This window comes from Astyanax mexicanus, chromosome 19, assembly GCF_023375975.1.
Source record: "Astyanax mexicanus isolate ESR-SI-001 chromosome 19, AstMex3_surface, whole genome shotgun sequence".
In the NCBI taxonomy this organism is placed as follows: domain Eukaryota; kingdom Metazoa; phylum Chordata; class Actinopteri; order Characiformes; family Acestrorhamphidae; genus Astyanax; species Astyanax mexicanus.
In genome coordinates this window covers 25,595,858-25,607,469 of record NC_064426.1, presented here as the reverse complement: position 1 = coordinate 25,607,469, position 11,612 = coordinate 25,595,858, and the positions used below count along the sequence as shown (strand labels likewise).

General features: G+C 35.4%; 1 protein-coding gene across 1 annotated transcript; it reads left to right on the top strand.

Annotated features, from left to right (window-relative positions):
- Window positions 1-991: 991 nt before the first annotated feature.
- Window positions 992-8,676, top strand: nudt9 (nudix (nucleoside diphosphate linked moiety X)-type motif 9). The gene is made up of 8 exons (XM_022672692.2): window positions 992-1,147; window positions 3,158-3,391; window positions 4,699-4,788; window positions 4,880-4,966; window positions 6,037-6,148; window positions 6,307-6,453; window positions 6,918-7,002; window positions 7,375-8,676. The coding sequence occupies exons 1-8, from the start codon at window positions 1,056-1,058 to the stop codon at window positions 7,518-7,520; spliced, it is 993 nt and encodes a 330-aa protein (XP_022528413.1). The 5' UTR covers window positions 992-1,055; the 3' UTR covers window positions 7,521-8,676.
- The last annotated feature ends 2,936 nt before the right edge of the window (window positions 8,677-11,612 follow it).

The window sequence follows — 11,612 nt, the reverse complement described above, 5'->3', positions numbered from 1 at the left end:
CTGTAGCTCTGGCTGTATGTTTAGAGTCACTGTCTTGAATCTCCTTCCCAGCTTCAAGTCTTTTCCAGCTTCCACCAGGTTTTCTTCAAGGATTGTCCTGTATTTAGCCTTATCCATCTTTTCATCATCTCTGACCAGTTTTCCTGTCCCTGCTAAGGAAAAGCATTCCCACAGCATGATGCTGCCACCACCATGTTTCACAGTGGGGATGGTGTGTGATGGACTTTCCAGCCACACAAAGTACTTTGTGTTTAGTTCAACTTTGGACTCGTCTGACCACAGAACCTTCTACCACATGTTTGGTGTACAAACAACACTTCTTATGTCCTTTTTTCAACAGTGGCTTTCTTCTTGCCACTTTTCCATAAAGGCCAGATTTTGTGGCGTGCACCTGAGCTGTAGATTTCTGGAGTGTGTCCTGTGTGTGTGCCATCAGAGAAGCCAGGAACCTGTGTATTTTCTCTGCTTGCTCCTCCACCACATGCTTTTTCACCCATTACAAAGGGAGGGGGCAAATTAACCTGTCAACCCATATAAAAATACAGTATTTTATTACATTTATATAGATTAATTCTTTTTCATTGAATTATGTAATACATTGTGTAGTAATAATACAATTTACAAAATGCCAACATTAACATGACTTTAGAACACATAGCATCTAAAGACAAAAAATAAAATAAAACAAAATCAATTACAAAACCTTTTTAACATTTGTTCTTATTATAATTATTTACATTTTTTGTAAATGTTATTATGGATTTTTGACAATTCTTATAGGTTTAATATTACATCCTACTTTAGCTAAAAATGAGATAAAACGAAAAAATAAAATGTATTTCTAAATATACAATTTTGCAGCAAAAATAAAAAGAAATACTAATTAAATAAACATAAATAAAATTATGTTTATTAGTAAGATCACTGTTAGTTTTTAATTATTTAAAATGATTTCATATAACGTCATTCTTATACGCCACTAGGGGGTGGAGCTAAAGCGCGCCGGTGCTGTTCGCTTCCTAGTTACTGCAGTGGTTTTTCTGTGGGTGTTTGTGATGAAACTGGTGTTTCTGAACTGGGCTGGGTCGGTGCAGATAGCTCTTGCTGTTGTGAGACTCCCGTACGGCGCTTGTACAAGTGGATACTGGTAGGGAAAATTATATAATTATATTAAAAACAATAACAGCTTCCACTGTGGGAGCTTTTATTTTGTAAGATTACATTTTACACATGATATATGGGTTATATATAGGTTAGTATGTGTTGATTCATTTTCAGGACATACACTAAAGTCTGTATTTCTGGCTTATGCCGAAAATGAAAGTATTTTAAAAGATAAACGATCTAATAAAGGTCTGATAATATCTGAGGTCAGGGGCTTAATTCTTACGTTACATTGCGATTTAACACAGCTAATTTAATTCATATGTTCTTGTTTAAACGTGCTCTTATTTTGGCTGTATTTGAATGTGTGTACTATGCTCTCAGCATGAGTTCATATAGCTTGCATATGCTGTTTTCATGATATAGCTAGCTAGTCGTTTTCTAGAGATGCATAAATTGCTCCTTCTTTCTGTGGTGTAAAAAAAGTTAAATGTTCATTTTAAAAAGTCACCAAAAAATGAATTGATCTATCTTTGGAACTTAATGTTACATCATACAATGATTACTTGTCAGTTCATTCATTCATTAATTTCTCATTTCTAGTGTATTTGGTTATTTTGCAGGGACAGTGCTTATTAATCAACAGAGAATAAATTCTGTAAATTAGCATTGGAGGCTATTTTTTATCTGTAGGTGCTGGCCAAAAATAAATAAATAAATAAATAAATAAATAAATAAATAAATAAATAAATATAAACACACACACACACACACACACATATATATATATACATATATATATATATATATATATATATATATATATATGTATATATATGTATATGTATATGTGTGTATATATACACACACACACACATATATATATATATATATATATATATATATATATATATATATATATATATATATATATGTGTGTGTGTGTGTATGGTATGGTGCAATTTCAAAACGAAAAATATCCAGTAAAATTATTTTCTTTTATTTTTTGTATATTTGTGGATTCTTGTGAATTTTGCTTCTGATATTTCTCGTTTCTGCTTCTGCTTTATTTTATTTTATTTTTTGCTTCTACGTGTATAATTACGTGTAATTTTCATTGCAGATTTTATGTTTGTGTTAAACCTTTGGCAAAAAAATTACTCTACATGTTTACTGTACATCGACAAAATACTCTCAAACATACAACAGGTGAAAAAAACAGGCATTTTATAATTTTTTTTAATTAATTTTAAAAACTTTTTACTTTTTCAGAAATACTGTCAGTTTAAAACATCAAATCATATTTCCTATATACTGCTTAAATCACGCTGGATATTCCTATACTATTAGCGCCACTAGTGTTTAGATATGGAATTGCATCCACCTGTAATCAGATCATCGCTCTCGGCCAAAGGACAGATGAGTGACAGGACAGGGGCATTTCAGGGGGCCAATCAGATTTCTGGCCCTGTGGCCCCGCCCCTATAACCGCCAGTGATTAAAATAAAGAACAATTCATCAAAAATATCACATTTAGAAAATACAAACAGAGACAATGAACCAACCACAGTTTATAACAGCACTGCCACACAAAAAAACAAATTTCACAAGAGGTAGCAGATTTTCCGTAGACAATATATGAATATTCTAATGTTTATATATATTTGGCCACAGTTTCCACTGATCAATAAAAGCACAATAAATATAAATGTGGCAGCAATTGAAAACTGTAGGATTTCTGATCTAAAACTTAATGAGATTGTGTTAATTTCAACTGGCCTCAGTATAAATTGGTAAGCCTGTGCCTAACTTGTCAAACAATATGTAAAGTGTGGAAATATCATGAAATTTACAAATGCATTTTCATGGTTTTAATAACAAATGATTTTCTAAGAAATTTAAAATGACTTAAATTGAATCTGACTTATTGGCATATTTTTTACACGCATGCTAAAAGAATGATGATTTATTAATTTATTCATTCATACATTATACATTCATACATTCATAACTTTTACTCATTTCTGCTTTTTAAATTTTCTTTTGTTTCCAGTAAAGCCATCAGCAGCAGAGTCACAAACCTCTGTACATTAAACTCTGCCTTCATGCCATCATCTGCCATGCACACCAAAGCCCGCTGCCCAGTCTACCCCGGCTCCAGCACAAACCGCTTCCCTGTTCCAGATGATAAGGTCAGCTGGGCGACAGACTGGCCAGAATACAGCCCTGTCAACTACACAGCTCCCTCTGTGCTGAAGAATCCTGTGTGGGCTGATCCAGAGATTGGGTAAGTGGGCACTGTACAATCTCCCTCAGCTATAAGGAATGTATTAATCTGACAGCTGTGCAAAAAGAAATGTTTGTTTTAAAGTTGTAATTTGTTATTTTAAGAATAATCATTTAAAAACTGTATTGTAGATATTGTCAGTACACTTATCTGTGTCTTTCAACTTTCAACTTTAAACTGTAGTGTCTTCAACAAAAAGTGACGAAAAATATACTGCAACTTTGTTGATGCAGATTTCTCATTCTAGAATTGCGGGTACATTTTGTATGAAAATATTGTCATGTTAATTCATCTACACCACTTAAACCTTATTTACAGTCGAGATTTTCCACCACTTTTGGACATATTATACAAATTCACTTTTTGCGTGCTTTTCTGTTTTCACTTGGGTCTCTACTGAAAAACATCCATCCATTTGTTTTCTGTTAATCAGTTAAGAGTTTGGTGTTTGCATAGGACCACTCTGGCACCACCCCTAACCCGTCCTCTCCCACCAGAGCCCCACCAACTAGATCAGATAAAAAAACACCATTTCAGTGTTTAGCCAGCAGGATTAGTATCTACTGTCTGTTGCAAGTCAGCAGATGAGGCAGATGTCAATACTTTCTATCACAGTTAAGCTTGAAATGGCTTGTTTGCGTTTTGCTATTTAGCCCAAGCTAACACTAATGAGTGGTAAATGCTCAGCATATACATGGGGTGTGGCCAGCAACAGCTTAATAAAAGCTGCATAAAAGTGTAAGAGCCCTTAAATGGCTCAATTTAAAAGTGAAATCTGGTGAAACCTGTTTATATGAAAGTGATTTTGTGCAAAAAATATCATATTTTTTTAATATTTCATAGACCTATTATAACTTGTGTAAAAAGAGGTTTAATACGCCCCCTTTAACATGTTGTTCATTAAAAATTGAATAAAACAAAAATGTACCAATAGTTTCAGAACACTGGGACAGACATTAAATATATTTTTCACTATATGTTAATGAAGAAAGCACAAAAAGTTAGACCCTGGAGACAGTCAATAATGTGTTGTCTGGAGTTGCTTGGTTAATATTTTATGAATATATTGTGCCTAATGCTTGTGAGAAATCAATGCAGTTAGTACTGTTTGTTTTATTTTTAAAACATTTAAACTTCCAATGGAAGTCAATGTAAAAAAGATTCCAGGTCTTTCAGGACAATATAAAGAACAATCAGATTCAAGACTTCCAAAAATGGAAAATAATAGTGATACTGAACCTAGAAAACGTAAAATCACACCTTTGCAGAATTTCTGTTTGTTACTGATAATTCACTTTCTGTTTCAGTTCTTTTTCTCCACAATTTAACTCTCTTGATGGGTCTGTGGACCGAAAAAGCCATGAAGGAAAATACACTGTAAAAGATGGCAGACCACTGTAAGCCAAGCACTTACATATTTGCATGTTTGTTAATGCATGAGCTCAAATTTCCTTCCAGCTGTCTCAGACTCTTGTAAATCTCTTTCAGTAATCCAAGGGGAAGAACTGGTTTGAACGGGCGAGGATTGCTGGGTAGGTGGGGTCCAAACCATGCTGCAGACCCCATAGTTACCAGGTACTGTATTCTACAGGTTACTCAATGAACATTCTGTTTATCTGTTTGTTTTAACAAACCTATATAAAATAGTTTTCTGTTTTGTTTGTGTTAATGAAATCTCACATCCTCTAAAATGACACTTTAAAACACCTTAAAGTCTGGACCAGAATCAGATTACACTTACATTTCCTAAAGTAAGTAAAGGTTAAACTACAGTTACAGTAGAATTTGGAGTTACGAGTGTAAGTGATTGCACACATACTGTTGTAGTATAGATTGTACAAAATTGGTTCTTTTCTCTTTTTCTTTTCTTAATTTTATTTCTATTTTTTTCCATTTTCTCCCCAATTTACACAGCCAATTACCCAACCCACTTATTAGGAATCCCCCTATCACTATCCTCCCCACTCGGAGGGCGAAGACTAACACATGCTCTACAAATGTTTTTCATGTATTGACAGAGAAGCTATTTTAAGCTAACAAAGACATCAGATCTGTTAGTTAAGTAATTTAGCCCTACACAATGTATCTCTCAGGATTTGAGACATTTTATTATTGAAGATTCTGTCAACATTGCTTAAAGAATTTTTTTTCTTTTCTTTTATTTTGATTATAGTTTTTTATCACTTGTCCATTTCTGCACTGGTGTTTTAGAGATCGTGTGGTCATGAAAATTAGCTTTGAAGGCATAGAAAAGTCATAAAAAAGTCATGGAAATTTATTGTTTAAAAAGTGTATGGATCAGGACAGGGTGAAACACCTTTATCGTCCTACATTGTGGTTCAACAGCTTCTTTTCACTAATAACATTAATTCTGGTTGGAAAGTTTGTCAGGTTCAAATTAATAGAATTGTATTGGATCACTTGTGCTTTTAGAGGTTTATTTGACTTTTAAGTAATAGTTAGACCTTCGCACCCTTACAAACATTCAAACAAAGCTCATCTTGCTTAATATTGTGTAGTTAGGCCACAGTTTCCTCTTATGAAAGTGTGAAAGTGTGAAATTGGCTTTGTATTGGAACCAACTGCCGTTCCACATTTATCTATATGATCTTTTAACAAATCCACACTTCTGTGATTTCTCATAGGTGGAAGAGGGACTGTTCAGGCCAGCATGTTTCTCATGCCCTCTCTAAACTTCCTGTGCTGCAGTTTGTGTCCATAAAGAGGAAGGATTGTGGAGAATGGGCCATTCCAGGGGTTAGTGTGTACATACATAATATGATTTTTTTTCATTTATATTAAATTCACCCACTTCAGTTGAAATCCACGTGAATTATGAATGGATTTGCTTGAATTGCTGTCTACATACGATGTATATGCATGGTTGCTAACCTGTAATGTGATATTCTGGTCAGGGTATGGTGGACCCAGGAGAGTTAGTGTCTCTAACTCTGCAGCGAGAGTTCTCAGAGGAAGCACTGAACTCCCTTGAAGCCTCTGCAGAAGAGCGGGAAAAGATTCGCGAGAGGATCACTAAGCTTTTCAGTTCTCCAGGTTTTCAGGTAAGGAATTGAGATGGTTAAAGGAGAAATCTGGTATGAAATGGACTTGGGTTGTAGTGAAACATAAACATGATTACCAACTTTTGTCAAATAGCCCACCTCTGTTCACCCCAAGCATTCAGGAATACAGGATTTTAGCCAATGCTAGCTTACAATGCTAGCAATAGGGGCAGAGTGTTGCCCAGGCAAAGAAATCACGATTTTTACACCATTAACAAATTTAAAGTAGCTCCACACTTTATTGGTAGGATTCTCTGGGCGCCACCATCTTAAAATTAAGTCACGAAAAGTTGACTGACGAATGAATAGGTAGGATAGACGAACAGACTGCAAAAGTTTGTACTCTTTATCATGTTTTACTAAACCTCAAGTCCATTTCAAACCGGATTTCAAACCAAATAACTGGATTATGTACTTCTTAGTTGCATAACTGCAAAATTGTAGTATCTGTTTTTATTTTGTAGGTGTATAAAGGGTATGTAGATGACCCAAGAAACACAGACAATTCCTGGATGGAAACGGTTGCTGTTAACTTTCATGATGAAACAGGTAACAGTAAAAAAATAATAAATCATAAAGGGGCAAATACTTTTTTCACACCACTGTAGTGTACATGTATTGGCTGGACTACCATAATTCTAGAGAACATAGTTCCACTGCTCCACAGCTCAATACTGAGGGGCTCTATATCTCTTTAACCCATGCCTGGCTTTAGACATAGTGCCTATAAGTTCATGTTTCTTTGTTCCAGGAAGTCCTTCTTATTGGCAGTACTTCTCTACAGGGATTGAATAAAAGTAGCTGAATGCATTCCAGTCATTAGAAGGAGTGTCCACAAACTCCAAGAACCTGGACTTACAAAGCGTAGCTCCATTAAGCCGTAAGCAAACTCAGTAAAGTACGCTCCTCTCTATGTTCTAGGTGACAGTGTAAGTGAGCTGCCACTGCAAGCTGGTGACGATGCAGGCCAAGTGAGCTGGATTGATGTCGACTCTTCTCAGCCACTGTATGCCAGTCACTCCCATTTTCTGCAGACGGTTGCCAAGGAGAGAAATGCCCATTGGTAACCGGGAGCAACGATAAATGCCATTAAAGACACAAACCAAACACTTTACCTCTATAGATTGAAACATTAGTCATAAAAGACTAAAGCATTTGGACAGGATTAGTTCTGCATGGGGAGGTGGAGTAATGTACCGGTACTTTTCCTACAGGGATAAATGACTGGAATGGGAGTGGCTACTCGATTTACGCACTGCCATAACTTCCAAAAAATTAGATGAAAACCAACATTTTAACTTTAACACTAGCATTAATAATGAAATATTAGTTTGATAATTTGCAGCTATATGCCTGTAACATGTACAGTATGTAGGCTGTATGTCATGGTGCACAATCACTTGCCTACAGCTGGAGAAGCATTGTGTCTCTTCTTTTGGATTTGAGTGCTGTCCGTTGTGAAACAGCTAAGGTATCTGTGCCACTCACAACAAAACGAAACACCTTCTTCAGCACATCCGCACTTGAGAAAAGCAGCTAAAAACTCTATTGTCACAGTATTTTACAGAATATTTACCCACATTTTGATTGGCACAGGATTTACTTGGCCTAATGTCAATTTTGTGGCTTGTTTTACTGAAGGTAAATATTTCCTGATGCAGTAAAAATTACTGACTTGTCACAATCAGACAAGACTAAAATCACTGGGAATGTTGGGTAATGATTAATTTAACCCCACCTCCCCAAATAAAACTAATCTCATTCTAATAGGGCTTAAGACTGTGTGCAGTGGAATGGAGATCTGAACCCAACTTTCTAGCTTGAGGACCAATTTTTAGGGTTATTCTTCTTGGTGCCAGTAACAAAAAGTTTGACAGGACAAGTATTTATGATTTACAACATGATAGCAAAAGACAGTAAGAGCAGTTTCAGTCTGATTCAAATTGCATCCAAAAATTCAAGTTGATTTTTTGACTGGCAATCAAATGTATACTCATACTGACAGCACTGCCTCATACGGACATGCATAACAGCTACCAAAATTCTCTCATGTGCTTATTATGCTATGCCAGTGCCTATGTGCTAGATATTTATGCAACTAATTTAAAATATGGAAAAATGAAGATTTTATCATGTATCCTGTCTTTTTTAAGGCACTTTCTCTTTCTCTCTCTCTATGCACTGTGATTTAATATAATTAATAAAGTCCTTAAATAACCCTTACATGTGATTTTATATTGTATAGATTTTGTTTCTTGGTTAAATTAAATCCAAAAACTTAACAGATTATTAATATATTTTTGTGGCTTGTGCAGAAACGATCATGAATAAGCTGATAACAGGGTTCTATTTTAGGGTCTATAACACTGATGTGAATTATGAGAGTGTGAAGGACTGAAGTCTAGACTAGTATACAGGGTTTAAGGCTCTTTGAAGTTTAATAGGGATGCTTTCTGAAATTAAATCTGCGGTGTCACCAGTGTTTCACCATTAAAACCTGCTCAAACCATCAGAAGTGTTTATTCCAATGCATCCACAAGTTTACAGTCAATTCGATTCCAAAGTATTGAGCTGGCTATTCTTACCTGGATGCATGGATACTTGTGGTGAAATTAAAGGTAAAAAAAAACAGCTGTCACAGGTTTGTTTCTGCTTCAGTGGCTTATTGAAGGACTATTTTATACATGAGCATGAACAAAAAAAAAAAAATCCCTGGCCAAAAAGAGAATGTGTATTTAGCCCCTGTAATGGAACTGTGGTTGGAAATTTTAGTAATATTTAAGTACAGTAACAAAATATACTTATTTGCACTACCGGTCAAAAAATTTTAAATACCCACATTTTTTCCCCTTTAATTTTTGCCATTCAAGTTCTTCTGTTCTGGTCAATAACTGGAAAAGGTACAAAATCCTGTATACAAAATTTTGCAATAAACTGCCAGGGCCTTTAAGGGGAACAAATTAAAAACTTTTTTTTTATTTATTATTTTACTATTATTTTTTTTTGTATTGAAAAAAATTAAAATCCATTAAAATTAATTATTAGTAATTGATTAATTAGTTACCAGCTTACAGCTGGTATATAGCACTAAAAATAAACTGAGCTTTGGGAATGGATTTAAAAAAATGCCTGTGCAGAAAATCAGTATTGGAACAGATTGTGTTACTGCACTCTGTACTGTAGCATTTACAAAACACAAACAGCCAATGTTCGACGGCTTACTTTGAAAAAGTAATTAGTTATAGTTATTAGTTACTTCACCAAAAAAGTAACTGACTTACTTACTGAGTTACTCCACTATAAAAGTAACTAGTTACAAGTAAAAGTTACTTTTGCGTTACTCAACCCCTTAACGCCGTAAGTAATGCAGATATTCCCATCACTGCAAACAGCACATTCACACTTTCATCATAATGACTAGAAACAGACACAAAAACACGGAACTCTGTAACTATTAAAAGTAGAAGTCTTTTTCATTTAGAGAAATTACAGATGAAGACAGAGAGCAGTGAGTACTGTTTTCTACACATTCAAAAGACTCTTGGAAACTGGAGAAAACAGGAACAGGAAGAGTCAGGTCTGGCTGACCCACATAGCAACAGCTTTAGCCTTTAGCTCAGCTTAACACTGAATTAAGTCTCAGTTTTAGCAGTGAAGAGAAGAATTAGAGGTCTGACAGGTGAAACAGTGCAGTAAATAAGTCATAGAGTAGCTAAAATGAGAAAAAAAGGAGCTTCTCTGGGCCGTACAGCACTGCTACTGGACTACTAAAAAATAGGTTTCACCCAAACTCTGAGTGTAGGATTACTGATCTGTTAACTAAGAATGTTGTGTTGCAGCTTTATGGTATTTTAACTAGGCGAGATTCGTGCATATCTATGAACTTTTAGAACTTGCCTAGAGGCCCTAAAACTACTGTAACCTGTCCTGTTTAAGTAGTCCTTGGGTATACTGGAACCTGTTTCCTTTAGCAAGTATTTCAACATAACATTCATTACAGAAGACAAGCAATTTCACCCATCCTGCAAGTGTAAAGGTTGAGCTACATAAATTTACCCATGTTTAAAAAAAATCTCTCATCACAGAAGTCATAATTTATGACTTTCAGCTGTATTCATTGCTCTCTATATGCCTCTATATGTGTGTTTGATTATCTGCTTACCAAAAGGTTACAAAATGTCCTGATTTAAACTGCAATATCAGGTGTTACTGCGAGCACAGATGAAGCAACAAACAGGAAAGGCAGACCCTGTGTTTCAACAGGGCCTAATGTTCCAGATCACATGTTTTGTGTAAGTAAAAGGCATGAAGGTATGCGCATAGTGTAAAAGAATGTAGCTGCATTGTCACTAAAGGATCTGAGACTGACTCAGTGGAATGGCGTAGATGCAGATGAGATGAAAACAAACCAAAAAAAAAGTAAACATGTACTTAAGCTCTTCCTCACTGACAGAACAGTTCAGGAACCCTAACCATTTTCTACAGTAGTTGGACACTGATCCACAAAAGCTCTACACAACCTTTTTTCTGCTTCCTTTGCTTCCTTCCCTTTTCAGACCCAGAGTCCATTACAACGGACATCATGTACTGATGAGAATTTTTACCTGGCCCATGTTTTTCTGGACTGGCTGTAGAAATTCTGACTGGGATTTCTGACATCTTGTTTTTTAAATTGAGTGTAATGTTGTCATGTGACCACTTAAGTCACCACCGGTGCCGACACGAGTGGCTGTCTGTTCCAGTAGCTCCGTCTCTTTTTGTGTGAGTTTTTGTATGAGTTTCCAGAATTTCCCTCGTGGATCAGTAAAGTATCATCGTGCAGAGGAGCAGAAATGTAATGTCCTCATATGAGGACACAAGGTTCTCATATGAGGTTAAGTCAAATCCTACTAGAATGAGTCAGGTCATGGGCATATGTAGCTCTTTTTAGAGTTTTCTGTGATTAGCTAAACGTGTTCTAATCTTAGAAAGTATATACAATAATTAAATACATTTTTACAAACAAAAATGTAGCAGTCTACACCCACCATGCAAATAGTATGATCTACTTTCATCATACACACACACACACACACACGTGCACAACCAAACAGCACAATCTATGCTGTTATTGTCTGACGCTTTTTTCTTTTATTCAGTAAGCTAATGCTGCAGGCTAC

Coding starts and splice junctions, on each gene's coding strand:
- nudt9 (XM_022672692.2), top strand. CDS start 1,056: ATGAAACTGGTGTTTCTGAACTGGGCTGGGTCGGTGCAGATAGCTCTT. Junction 4,789..4,879: donor GTAAAAGATGGCAGACCACT/GTAAGCCAAGCA, acceptor AATCTCTTTCAG/TAATCCAAGGGGAAGAACTG. Junction 4,967..6,036: donor GCAGACCCCATAGTTACCAG/GTACTGTATTCT, acceptor GATTTCTCATAG/GTGGAAGAGGGACTGTTCAG.